Source organism: Hyposmocoma kahamanoa, unplaced genomic scaffold (genome assembly GCF_003589595.1).
Source record: "Hyposmocoma kahamanoa isolate Upper Pololo Valley unplaced genomic scaffold, ASM358959v1 64, whole genome shotgun sequence".
Lineage (NCBI taxonomy): Eukaryota > Metazoa > Arthropoda > Insecta > Lepidoptera > Cosmopterigidae > Hyposmocoma > Hyposmocoma kahamanoa.
The window spans coordinates 8,912,439-8,927,561 of record NW_020653852.1 but is presented as its reverse complement, the minus strand read 5'-3'; the positions used below and the strand labels follow the sequence as shown (position 1 = coordinate 8,927,561).

The 15,123-nt window shown below is 35.4% G+C and overlaps 1 protein-coding gene across 16 annotated transcripts in view; it reads left to right on the top strand.

The window, feature by feature from the left end:
- The window catches only part of LOC113231130 (potassium/sodium hyperpolarization-activated cyclic nucleotide-gated channel 2), a 385,438-nt gene that overhangs the window by 207,818 nt on the left and 162,497 nt on the right, over positions 1 to 15,123 (top strand). Inside the window, exon 1 of one of the 16 annotated variants that reach the window (XM_026465314.1) lies at positions 12,606 to 12,717. The exons of the other annotated variants lie outside the window; for them this stretch is intronic. Within the exon in view, the coding sequence (XP_026321099.1) occupies positions 12,669 to 12,717 (49 nt within the window). The 5' untranslated portion in view covers positions 12,606 to 12,668. Of the gene's footprint in view, positions 1 to 12,605; positions 12,718 to 15,123 lie in introns of those variants that run through there. 16 annotated transcript variants of the gene reach the window in all.

Below are 15,123 nucleotides of genomic sequence, written 5' to 3'. Positions count from 1 at the left end.
ATACAAAAAAAGTGCAGTCGAATTGCGAACCTCCACCTTTTTTGAACTCGGTTAAAAATAGTTTCATTTCCAAAAATACATATATGATTTTTAACTGCCTCCGTGGCCGAACGGTTACCATGCCGGACTGCCACGCAGAGGTCCTAGGTTCGATTCCCGGGTCGGGAGAAGTATTTGTATGGCCTACATTTATTTCTCTCGTGAGTTTGGGTGTAATTTGTGGTTGTCTATGTGTGTGTCCATGGCACCCGCGACACAGGGTTTCCCTAGTGCGGGGCTATGTTGAGTGTGTGCGTTATTATTATTACTATTATTATTATGTGAATGATGAATTAATATTGTGGAAGTACATGATTATTATGCTATATTGAATTAGGCTGTTTATATTTCATAGCAACTGTACAAAAATTTAACTACAGCATGTTAGTGTACTGTGTAATGGTTTAGAATAGATTAAAAGTCCACTATGGAATTACACAGGTGCACAATGAATCTAAAATACTTGGATTTAAAATTTTGTCATTTCATAATCATTTATTTCCCTACACAAGTAAAAAATGTACTTTTGAAGCTGTTAGATCATTTATGGCTGCTATTACGTGATCCACTTATATGATGACAATTCATAACCGTAAATCAAGTTTATACATAATAGGTAATATATTACTTCAAAGCTTTTCAGCCTTTGTTTTCCACTGTTCTACATATTTGCTGACATCGCTTTTTAGTGCTTTGTGCAGCTCGAAGTTAACTTGAGAACTGAGCAATTTACTTCTCTCTACCTCTATCTGTCTTTGTCTTTCTTGCTTTCGCGTCTTTGGCGTTAATCAAAATTAAAGTTTCAGAAGAGAACGCATAACACATTCCTGAAATCACACGCTGCATAGCTCTAAGAACTACTTTAACCCGTTGTTGTTGTTTTTGATAATTGCACAATTTTTGATATTAATTATCGGTATCTCAAGTAACTATTGACAACGGGCGGAGTATTAATCAGGATTTTTCGCTTCTGCTATTATAATCTCACTACAGAGTACTAAAAAAACTACCTGAAAAGTCATTCATCCCCTTCTTTGCCATCCTTAGCGGTGGAATATTTTCTTTAAATTTAAATGCGATCACTACTGAGGTACCTTCCATCTTTCCAACAAAAAAGAATCATTTAAATCGGTTCGCAAATCAGACGTTATCGCAAAACATATATACAAAAGAAAGAAAGATCATATAGTCGAATTAAGAACCTCCTCCTTCTTTGAAGTCGGTTAAAAACGTAGCCTAACCTCCGAGAAAATTAAATTATTGAAACGTATTTTATGTAACGAGCTCAACACACGAAGAGAGCTGCGGCGGTACAAAAATTGAACCGCGCGCAATCAACAAAATTATTAAATTTAAGTACGTGGAAACCGCACAGTGCGCCTTTCGTTAATGATATCTTTATTGTCGTACAATAGATCTGTGACAAGCCACCGTTGTTAATGTTAAAATGTACTAACTCCTAATTTAAAACAGTAACGAATTTCGTTGAGAAACAACGCCAACGCATTGTTTTTTTTTTACACAAAAAAACATTCACAATTTTCAAGAACTTACAATGTGCGTCCGTTCGACTTCCGCTTACTGAAAACTAAAAATATACCTGTTTTTGAAATTTAATGAAGTCAATCCACCGTACATACCGCTGCAAGTAACTCATAATGCAGCCGCAAGTATTGGTTGCCAGTTGATGCGATCTTGACATTGCACTGGTGTCACTTACTGTATCGTGTCACGTGGCGAAACGGGCGATTAATTCATGTTTGTTAGACAAATTAACAACATGGCATTAGGTGTAGGCTAATTATGGACACAGTGTGCCAATTATGATCGCAATCAGTGCAATGGAAAAGAACTTGACGTATGGCAAGACGAGGTGATAAGAAACGAATGGTTTGCAAGTAGGCACTCTTTGAGTTGATTTCATAGTGATATTGCAAATACACAAATACACATAAGAAATACACATTTCATTAAACTTCTTATTTTCTTTTTTAGTAGCAGTAGTGTTTCTTGTGAAACAGTTCGTCCAGGGAAGTATTGCCACCTTACTTATATTATTGCGTTTCGGTTTTGAAGTGTAAGAGTGCTGGTGAAATCATGTCATGGTCATGGTCATGGATAGGCGTGTCGCTTTCGACCACCCGTTCGACCCGTCGCTTGATATCATAAAAAATCCAATGCTGCGTGTTGGTCCTTTTCAACGCACCGTATTTCTTTCAGTCGTGTGCCTTGGTAATCCATTTTATCTGATATTTTTACTATATCATCAGGCCTGGGGGCCTACCACAACCTCTTAAAACAATATTACTATAACTTTACATTGACTTTTCGTACCATAACGCACTTAAAGTAAGCTTATTGTAATGTTTTATTGGGGGCATCGGTCGGCAGGCATTTGTAAACTGATACATTAATTTAAACTTTCACAATTTTCACACATTATTTGATTTTAAAATCGGGACTTAATCGTGTATAAAAACATATTTTATTTACCTTAGATACTTACTTACCTTACCTTATTTATGGTCTCGAAGAGAAGTTCTCGAGTTCGAGATTATGGACGTTGAAACACGTCCGAAACGTCGAGGTATATCTATTTAAATACACGATTAGTGTCCCGATTATAAAAAATATAATAATTTCATAATCTGAGTCATTGATATTTTCTAAATACGACTTAAATTAGACAACATCACACACGTTGCTCTGATCCCAAAAAAGTAACTAAAGCACTTATGTGTTCGCTTGGAAACAACGACAGTACCACAAACACCCAGACCCGAGACAATATAGAAAAGTTAGTTTTCTACGTTGACCCGGAGACGCCGGAGATTGAATCCAGCACCTCAAAGATGGTGACACCACGAAAACCGATGTGTAAACCACGCGATCACAAGGTCATAGAACAAACGGTGATCTTGGAAACTACAAAATGACTAAATACGTCTACGCGGAGCCTTTAGCAAATACCGACATCAAGTTTGTATTGATCAAAAGATAGCGCTACGATGCTACAGAAAAACAAGCAGATAACGTCCTCGAACTTTTTCTCTGGGGGGGTTAAAAATTAATGTCTTTTTGTGACCTTGATGAATATAAATAATATTTTTTGCGACTTTTACTTATGAAAGTTTGGCATTTATGTAGATTCACTGTATGAAAAGGATAATGCAGGGAGAATAAAAATGTATATGATTTAAGACCGACTTTGTGTCACAGCAGTAATTAGATCAGTTGGTATAATCAGGTTAAAGGAAGTTTGCCAAGATATTAATTATCTCTAACCTACATATTAATTGCAGAACAATAAGCAGACCGCCCATTTCTTCTTGATTCGTGAAATTAAATAAAAACAAATCGTAGAGGAAACTTGATGAATTCTTACTTCTTACTCAATCTTTAACAACATTGAAATAAATAATTTTATTGAGGATTTTTGTTGAAATCGACTATAAGGTTAGGTGATACGTGAATAATATTTTTAAAACAAAGTTATAAAATAAGTTCGTTTTGTGCCTTTATTAAAGAATATCATTATATCGAACAACAGTTAATCGTATTTTCAAAATGTTATACCACTGAAAATGAATCAGATATAATTTATCAAATAAATTATTAGAGTACTTAATTACGACTATACATTACTCTACACGATAAATCTTTGTGGAGTAACTTTTAAATTGTTACCCCCCACACGCACAAAAGACGGTGCCAAAATAGTTCTTTTTTGTTAAACAAATTAAAGAAACGTATCCTTATCACATGATAATGATAATAATCACATGAAAATAAAGTTTATATTCCATTGCTCGTTATAGTGCATCGCCGCGTCGCGCAGCTCAACAGCGGCAATGTGAGACAATCCTATTACAGAGTCCCGTCGCACCTGATTAATGATTCATTTCAGAAAATATTTTTTTACAAACGAAATTAAAGCCGTTAGAAAAATGTATATTGTATATTATACGTGTTCTATTTACAATACAATACGATACAAAAATTCTTTATTGTACACCAAAAAACAATACAAGTAAATTAAAAATAAGCGGTGGTACAATGGGCGGGCAAATTTACTTCAGCTGATATAAAAAAAAAATTATATACCAATTTTTTTTAAAGTACCTATTCAATGCAGCGGTTTTCTTGTAAAATTTCGATGTAAGTTTGAATTTTTTTCCATCTCGAAACTTTTTAGGAATCGTGTTTTCACACCATATAGTACCTAACTACTACTTACTATCAATTTTAATATTTTTTCCAAAGTTCATTCAACACTTTCGCTGTTATGCGGAATGAACCAAAGCCATTTGAGGTTGTTAGACTCTTAAATCTCCTTTCGGGACAGGTTTTCAGGCCATAGTTCACCAAGCTACACTAATACGGGATTGAAAAATATACTTTTTTAAATAGACTTTTACTTCCCATACCTTGCCTTAAGAAAAGCACTTCACTCCAAATATGTCGCTCTGGGCTGGTGTGCAATCACTTGAGAAATCTTTTAGAGTAGTGCTCAAATTGTCAAAATTCTTTGTAGAAAGAATTCCTTTGACTATTTACATGGTTTTGATTTGTTAATAAAATAATAATAATATTTTATTGATACAAAGGTCGAACAAAACATTCCTTCAATCCGACTGGACTCTTTTTTTTATAATATCTAGTAACAAGACGAGCAAGTCTTGCACCTGATAGTAAGCTACACGCCTGTCCATAACAGTTGCATCTGAGGGGCACAGCCACTGCGCCCGTCACCCTCAGACCGCACTTTAAACAATTTAAAATTTTGACTTTGTGTTCTATATGTATTTTAGAAATTTGTAAATTTATTAAACAACACCCTGACTTTTATACTAACACTGACGATCTGCCTCAACGACACACTTTTAGACCACCACCAATAGATTGCTTCTCCCACGATCTCAGCTACACATACACAGCTCAAGTCACTACTCGATGTCGGTGAGGATATTCAACTAGCTCCCGCCCATTATTAAAAACGAGGAAAAGCGTGCACTGTTTGTAAATAAATTAAAATTACATCTTATTAATAAATGCTATTACAATTTAAATGAATACTTTGATGACAAATAAAAATAATAGTATTATAATAAATTTGAATAATAAATTAATGCTAATTATATAATATAAAGTTATGCTATTGTAATCTAATTAAATTCAAACTTTCAAGTGACATAATTCTACTCATAATATGACGTATTTCTTTCTTATTACATGACATATTTTTCTTATTTTGTATTATTATTTGATAAATAACAATTTTCATTATAATTGAAACCTCGGCCTACCTCTGCTGTTATTGTTATCCCTAATAAAGGACTCATATGTGTAGCATTATTTTAAATTTTAAGACATGTATATACATACCATATGAACGCAATAAATGTATTGAGTATAGAGTAGCGAGACATAAGTTGACAAGTCCCATGTGCCTGTAATTTCACCAGCACAGTTACCCTTCAAAACCGGAACACAGTAATGCCGACATTACTGCTCGGTGGCAGAAATAGGTAAGGTGACAGTACTACCCTGGACGAACTCTTTCACAAGGAACTCTACTGCTGCTAAAGACTCTACTCGATACAGACGCTGGTCCAGTCGGATCGGAGGAATTTTTCTTTGTGTTTTTTCGATCTTTGTATCAATAATAATAACAAACAGTGGAGTATATTACTGAGGTTTTTTTTGTGAAATAACGCTACTAGCTCGTGATTGTTAATACAAAGATCGAACACAAAGAAAAAATTCTTCGACCCGATGGGACTTGAACCATTTAAATTCAATTCTGGTTGCAATTAAGTTCCAGTTTTAAATTGAATTTAAAACAGGACGTAAATATTGTAAAACAATCGTGAAAACCTAAGACATGCTCGCCAGAAAAAAATTTCGAAATGGCGCTTTTGTCCTTTCTGTAAAACACCGACGACATACATCTACTGTGGTGTGTAAGAATGTACGTATACAAATAAAATATCTGCCACTTATATCTAATAAAATTTGATTTCAAAACCATATTTTATTAATCCATTATAAAAAATGTTTTAGTACCTATTTTCTTTTCAATGGGCTATTTACAGGCGCAACTAACCCATATGTTTCATAACTAAAACAGAAATTACTTGTTGTATAATATTCATATCCAAACGTCTCTACGAAATAATTTATAGGTCAATCGTATTATAACTCATAGAAGCGATTTTAAATCGATTCATAAAAGTATTGACTGCAATAAATTAACGGCGTAGATAAATTATCTGACTTCCAGCATGTTGACCGCATACAATTTTGCATGGAGATAAATCATCTTGTAATACGTATGTGGAATTGAAATCGAATGACGCGGTGTGAAATTTACTGGATTCAATAATTGCCCGCATTTGCGGTTACCCCATATCTAACCGCAAATTCATTGTTTTGCAACGACATGTGCCCACTAGTCAGGCTCGTGGCAAAGTGAGGATGCAGATTGATGTATTCCTAAAGCTGGTCCTTCACCGAACATTTTATCGTAACGTACCATTCGCGGCAAGCTTGATACGTTACGGCATTTACCTTGATTGACCGGTATCTTTGCTCGTTTCGAACTCTGTGCGCGACCGTGTTCCGCATTCGCAATCGAAATATCGGATGACAAATCGCGAGTTTTGGAGATTTTTCTCAATTAAACTGCCTCTGTGACGGAACGGTTACCGTAAACCGTTCCGTCACACTGTAACCGGGTACCGGTAAAGTAGGTATATAAAATATTTGAGTAAATGTAATGTGATGCCACAGTCATGATACCAGTCTCCTTAAACGTTTCTCTGAGAGAAACCCGAGAGCCTAGACGGTACACAGAACGAATCGCTCGTTTTTGCAATACAAATATGGTTTGAATATCTGCCGCTTTACCCCACTTGAGAATCCCGTAGCACATTCCATACTATGGAAGTAACTAAAGTAAACTAGTCTAGCAGTACTGACATCGGTAAGCTCACGTATTCTCCGGGCTGCGTATGCAGCGGAGCTTAATCTGCTGGCCAGGGATGATATATGTGGAAACCATTGAAGTTTACTATCTAATGTCACTCCCAAGAAGACTACTTTATTATCAAGGTCTAACTTTTCTCCGTTTATTTCTATACTTGGACTAGACGATTTTACGTTAGGTAATTCAAATTTAACACATTTTGTCTTCTTGGCATTAAGCAATAAATTGTTAGCATTAAACCAAAAAACTACCCTAGAGAGGGTATTATTAATATGGTCATAGTTAATGTCATGTCTGTCTGTTTTAAGAATCAAGGATGTGTCATCAGCAAACAATACTATTTCGCAATGGTCCTTAACAAAGAATGGCAGATCATTAATATAAATCAGAAATAAGAAAGGTCCAAGTATATAGCTCTGCGGAACACCCATTTTTACCGGAGAACCCAAAGAAGTCATTCCATTTATGTCTACTTTCTGAATTCTACCGTTGAGATATGACGAAACAAGTTCCGACGCCTTGCCATTTACACCGTAATGTTCCAGCTTCCTAATAAGAGTAATATGGTCAACGCAATCAAATGTCTTTGAGAGGTCACAGAAAACACCAACAGCATTCTGGGACCTTTCCCAAGCATCAAAGATGTGTTTTAGTAACGCTACCCTCGCATCGCTAGTTGATCTATCACTAGTAAACCCGTATTGTTCACTATGAAAAATATGATTCTTACCGAAATAGGACAGTAATTGAGTTAGCATAACCTTTTCGAATATTTTACTTGAAGCTAGTAAAGTTGAAATGGGCCTATAGTTGCTAGGATCAACTTTCCTACCGCTTTTGAATAAGGGAATAACCTTGCTGTATTTCATTAAATCGGGAAAAACACCTTCGTCAACGCGCCTATTGAAAGCTACAGCTAAATGTGGGGAAATTAGATCAATAACGAGTCTATAACTTCAGTTGATAAGCCCCAGAGACCTTTAGTTTTTTTAACATGTATTGATTTAAAAACATTTATGATGTCTTGTGGATTAACATGACGGAAATTAAATAAACTGCCACAAACGTTAACATTTTCCTTTAGGAGATCAATAAATGAAGAGAGATGATGAGATGAAGAGATGAGATCAATGAAGGTGAACAACGTTGACCTTATGAGCCATTCCGCGTACAGTCCCGACCTAGTACCTTTCACTGCCACCTTGACTTTTATTTATTTCCAAAAATTAAGAACCAGTTACGCGGTTAACGATTTTCATCACCTGAAGAGGCTGTCGAAGAGTATGAAAAATATGTTTTAGAGATTGTCACGGAGGAGTGGCGTAAATATTTTCAAATTTGGTTCATTCGTATGAAAAAGTGCATTAACGCTAACGAAGAATATTTTGAGAAACAATAAATTCATTCTGACCATTTATAGTATTTTTTTCTTATTCATTCCGGAAACTTATAGTGCGCCACACGTATACTCAGATTTAAATGTAGAGTTTTTAATAGTGCAATGAACAAAGTTATTACATGCTCAGGTCGTTGCGTCAAAATTAATTAAGAACAGATTTGTTGACGCGCTACAACGTATGACATGACATTGAAACTCGTTTACACACCTATCAATTAACTTATTGTTTAACTACCTTAGCTATTAAATATATACAATAATAAATAAATAAAAAGACTTTATTCTTCAACACTGCGACGATACATAAAAAAACTAAAATAGTGACTTAAAATAAATGGCTATGTTGAAGAAAGGTAACAGCCACAGCTGCTGTTTGCTAGCTTTCAGGCTTCACCTTGTACATAATGTAGAACTACAAGTGAAGTATATTCATCGCTGTAGACACCGCAGTACGCAGTTTCTAGTTAAATATACAATTAAGAAAGCACATCACTAACCAATAGTACAACTTTCGTGCTCGTCACAGTGTCAAGTCTAGAAAAAAGTAGCTAGAAAAATGCATTAAGTCAAGTAGTTAAAGTTATCGTAGTGTAGCAACCATGCTATCGAGTATAGAACCAGAATTGGAGACGAAATGTCATTTAATTTGTTGGAAAACTATTCTACCTAATCATTACGGTACCAACTGCGCTCCGTTTGGCCAGCCCGAATTCAAAACAATTAACGGGTGTCGTCAATTGTTTCACCCCAAATAGACTAATTTAACTTAAGTTAAATTATAATTAAGCTATAATGGACGAAAATGAAAAATTACATATTTAATATTTAATTACCGATGAAATGTGATTCCGTTTGATTTGTAATTAGATGTTTTGCTGTTGTTCCCACACCACCGAATGCAACTGCCCCCATTGTTAGAGATACTATCTTTATTACAATAAATACAGAATATTTTTGGATATACGGAGACTTACACACAGGTCAGTTGTTGGCGTTGTACCATTTCAGCTTTCTAATTTGTGATTTCAGTGCAAACGAGAGTTGATATTTAAAAGTGATGTAAGGCCCATTTGCCTGATGAGTTGCCAGGGGTGGCCCTTATTTCGTCTCTATTTCTGGTTATATACGCGATGCGACCAACGCTTACAAATCGCTACCTATCAAAAAATCACTATCTTGTCACATACGTCAACTTGCAACAAAATAGCAATATCTGATTCCAAGAAATGTAGGGCCGGTATTATGCAGTCAATTTGTTGGCAGATGTGGAATTAGCAACTGAAGAGAAGTCCTGTGCAAAATATTAAACTTATAATTATTTCACTTATTACTGCTGTTGACAAAATCGAAATTTAAGTTACTAATAAGGAATAATACACAACTTTACATCATTAGGGTAACGTACAAATTAGACTTGATGTGACCATATGTCATAAAAAAGCAATTAAAAATGTTCGAAACATCGTGACTAAATTATGTTCTAGATGTCGCGTGTCTAAAGTAAGAGCTATTTTCCACCAAGCGACTAGTTTTAATAGCGACAGTGCGCGCTACTTGTTGCCCGCGAGAATTCTACATACGAAAAGCTTTTTTAAAAATGGACGTCGAAGAAATAACATCTATACTTGTTATTAAAAAGTAAATGAAAACTTATATTTTGAATACATCCTTTGTTAAGAGAACTTACAACACTACAAAGGGTGTATTTTATTCGTTCTATTATTTTATCGTCGTTACCGAAGCACGAGACGAAATTTTTCAAATACTCACGAATGTTGGTAAACGTTCACATTCACAACGACACGTTCGGTGGCGTGCGGCTATTCGGACAGTGGGTATTAATAGTAATATAATAACGCACACATACACACACATTGCGAATTATGCAGAAGTTGCGACACGCGCGGCTACCCGAGTCGTCTGTTCTTTTGCCGTTGCGACGACTTCCAAATCGCGGGCGAGTCAATCAATATACCATCAATATGGTGTATGACTTATTTTAATGGTAATCGTGCGCAGCCAGCCTCCCGTAACTAGATTAATTTCCAATGTGTACTAATCGCGAAAACGTAAATGTAACGAAAACGTAAACTCAGAGTTCCCGGGTTCGACTCCCGAGCCGGGAGAAATATTTGTATGGTGTTATTTTATTACTCTCGTGAATTTGGGTGTATATTGTGGTTGGTGCACTGTCTGTGTCTGTGGCACCCGCGACACAGGGTTTCCTTAATGCGGTGCTATGAAAAAAGATAAAAGGTGAGCCGAATGGTTCAAAATAAATAATAGATTTAACATTTTTATCAAGTTTAAAAGTAGAGTCGATTGGTACGTAACATGGTGAATAGAGAAACAGAACGAACGAAAACTTATGTGATAGGTATATTCAACCAATCCTTTGTTGCTATTTTTACTCTCTGCAGAATTTCTCTTCGCAGCTTTATTATCAAGATTACAACAAAAACATAAACAGTAAGACTTCAAAGAATGTTTAAATGCACTTTTGCATATGAATATAATAATAAAACATTTGTTTACATACTTTCATATTTTGGGACTGCGGACGGAAGTGCTTTACTGTTCCTAAAATGCCACTCTGTAAGTAAAATTATACATCAAAACTTTATTTCCTTATGAAGCTTAGCATTACTATAATTTACAATTATACACTAAAAAATATACAAATTTAATTCAATTTTTTCCCTTTTATATTAGTATTTTTAGCAGCAGTAGCGCTCCTTGTGAAAGAGTTCATCCAGAGAAGTACTGCCACCATACCTAATTAGGGTACAGATCTGGCGAATCCACCGCGAACGTGCTGCATGTGCGCTACACACGCGCTGCACGCGTGCTACATGTGTACAATAATACCATGATGTCACGCGCTAGAGGCTCGCGAACAGCTCGCGAACAAATCGCACTACATAATGCACGCAGCTCACGAGTCTTTCGCAAACAAACGCATTTGCAGCGCATTCGCCAGATTGCTGTACCGTGCGCACACGTAAAGACAAATTGGCAAACATTCTCAAAAACTTTGTTGTTGAACTGAACTTCGTTGTTGAAGTGAACTTTGTTGATTTAAGCTTAGTAGCGTGATTTTGATATGTAGGACTTTAGTAGCAGTAGAGCTCCTTGCGAAAGAGTTCGTCCAGGGTAGTACTTACTGCCACCTTATTTATTTCTGCCGTCAAGCAGTAATGTCAGCATTACTGTATTTGAAGGGTAAGGGTCTGGTGAAATTACAGGCACATGGGACTTGTCAACTGATGTCTCAGGGTGATGGGCGCAGTGGCAGTGTTCCTCAGATCCTTGCAATTTAAAGCTCTGAGTGGCGCTGCAACTGTTATGGACAGGCATATAACTTACCATCAGGCACATGACTTATTCGTCCCGTCATTATAAAAAGAAACATAGTATTTTCAAATGGAAATATTTGAAATCCAAGTTATATTTTTTTATAAAAAACCTACCTCAAAAGTTTGTGGAATCTTCTATTTGCCAAGTTTTATTAAAATGTGTGGGTGCGTAGTTGGTGAAATCAAATAAACCGGATCCATCGCCTAATTTGCCACCCTTAGAGGTGAAATATTTTCTTCAAATTTAAATGGGATCACAAATGAGGTACCCTCATTCCAACAAAAAAATAAACATCGAAATCTGTTTACAAATGTCAGAGTAATTCCGTAACATACACACAAAAAAAACAATCAATTTGAGAACTTCCTCCTTGTTTTGATGTCAGTTTACAAAAATATTGCAAGGTATGTTACCTTACTTATCAGCAGCAGGCACATGTAATTGAGAATGTTAACCATGGTCAAGGAGACCAAGGTAAGGACACTGAAGGAGAACTAGTACTTGACACGTATTCTAGAAATTTCTACTTTCAATTCTCAATCCTGTTTAAAATGTATATAACTAATTGAACAAGAATGAGAATTTCTAGGAATTTTCCAAAACACCGAACCGAATCATAAGTAAACGGAAATCAATCACGCGTCCATGCGTGCACGCCGATTTAATAGTAATTTAATGTATACCCTTGTCAGACGTTATTGGCCATTAAAATGGGCTTGTTTTACTTTATTTCTTAGTTTAATATTAACTTTTCTGCAAGCATGTTGTGTGTATCGCTTGTTATGTGTACGTGTACTGTAGTGCGTTGGTGTCAGTTGTTTATGCGCCTGAGTTGACGAGTACGGAGTATAAGATGCTTAGTGTCTTTATATAAGAACGACAACTATGCGGTTTGCTACAGGATTAATTAGTCGGACTTCAAAGTATTCGCCAAGTAAGGTTTTGAGTGTTATTTTTTATGTGTAGTTTTTCAAAGATTAGGGGAAAGAAATCCCTTTAAGGGATAAGCTCGCCTTTGTGCCCTAACAATAATTGTTTGTGAAAATTTGTAATTTGTTGTGGTACAATAAAGTGTTTACGTACATGCTACCAATCAATGGCAGAATTTTATCGCGTATATACACAGTTCTTACAAATTTCGTCATTGACAATATCATCATCCTCTGTTGGGATGGGTTTAAGGAAAATATTAAGGCCATAGTAACGGTTTCAGTGGCTTAATAGTTTGCCCATGGTGGGCGCTGGATGAGGAGGTCCCGAGTTCGATTCCCGGTAGGATCAATTTGGGAAACAAATTAAATTTCTAAATTGGTTCTTAAGTCTGGGTGTTCTGGGAAGTGCCTCGGAGTTCCCAGAGCACCAGAATACCGTTACTCTGGTATTTACAGGGAATTCTAGTTAAAGACCAGGCAATTAGTGTGATTATCTGGTACATTAAAAAGAAGAATAAATCTCGACTTCTTCTTCTTCTAAATATTTACAAATATATTACAGTTCTGCCGCCGCAGTGATTCGAAATATCGATCTGTGTATTGAAAACCAACCGTTCCGAAGTCTCTAGAAAGATCCCGATTAATAAATTACAATGAAGAAATTCATTTTTTAAATATTCATACGATCACGAATACTTGATTTTTATTTCTAACACTGTTGCCATTATATCTTGTATTAATAACGCCGAAATATGCAAATCATTTACATAACAATTTTTAGACATAGATGACGTAATATTATATTTTTTATTTAAAAAAAATGTGTGCATTGGCTAATACTCTAAGTTATGCCTTATTCATAAAACTTCTGGTTCATATTAGGTACTTATTTAAATGCACCAAATGTTGAGATTCTCGGGCGTCCGGACTGTAACAAAAAATGTTTTTAGAACAACATCTGGTCTCAAACACCATATTTCTCGTAAACACATCTTTCCACTTTTGAAGACCGGACTGCATTTAAAAAAAATATTTTCGGGCAATGGTATTATGACAAGTGTGTCGTGCTACTAAAGTCTAGAGTTGTACTTTTATAATATTTGTATTTTCAAACAAATTCTCACTATCATATTTCTGAATGGTTTCAATAAATAAACGTGGTTTTAATAAGTAAGCGTTGATTAGTAATCTTTTCAATGAACCTGTAGATACCTACCATATAGATGCATAACTACATTTTTTATCGACGCACTTAAGTCTGAGTGTCCTATTGCTATCGGAGAATGAAGAAGATGATGTAGTTTAATTCCATTGTAACATCGGCGTGCAATTGGTACAACGTATTTTTTTTATTGTGTTATTCGTTGTGCGTGTCAAATAAAATTGATTTGGTGCATTATGCATAAAACTATAACTTAAATCTACTCTTTCTACGTAATACATCTATCGTAAGTCACAAAAGCAGATATATATATATTTTAAATATCTTTCTTTTCATATAGGCCTGTTAATATTAATAACGCATCCACTCATAGCCCCACAATAGGGAAACCCTGTATCGCGGGTGCCATGGACACACACATAGACAAACTTAAATTACACCCAAATTCAAGAGAAAAATAAATGTAGGCCATACAAATATTTGTCCCAACCCGGGAATCGTACCCGGGACCTCTGAGTGACAGACCAACATGATAACCGTTCGGCCACGGAGGCAGTTAATGTGTTATATTTGGCAGTGAAATTATGTTTGAAATTGAATTGCAATAGGTACCTCGATGCTATTATGAATTAATTTTAGCACTTTCGATACTTTAAAACGTTCTCCTTTACAGTTGTGAATTTGGGCTTACGATGATTAGAACGTTTATTTGTCTTGAAAAAATTGTCTTTTAAAGAAGAAAAACAACTTGTTATTACAGGTTCTGGTCTAGTTATTACGGATAGTGAAACTGGGGTAATTAGTGTGGTTACATTAGATATAGTTAAGTACACTCTGCAAGTTAAGTTCAAAGCACATTATTGTGTAATTTGTCATGAAAGGCAGAGGCAAAATTCTTCCTAACTTTACTTCGCTTAATTGAACTTTAGACACGGTTGAACTTCGAGAAAACAATGTGTAATATTTACGGCATTAATTTCTCTCTACATAAACCACAGGAAGCTAACCAAGATCATGCGTATCAATCATGCGCATGATTTATAAGCGAAATCGGGCAAGAACATCGAATGACTATACTATTTCATACGTGTCTTCAATTTATCATTACACAAATGTGTTATAAATAAGAAATAGAATATAGATCCTTGTATACAAAAATCCGAGTAATAACAAGCTAGTATAGTATTTTAACAAAGAAATAAATTAAATTCATGGTGACACACTATGATATTCAATAAAATAAATA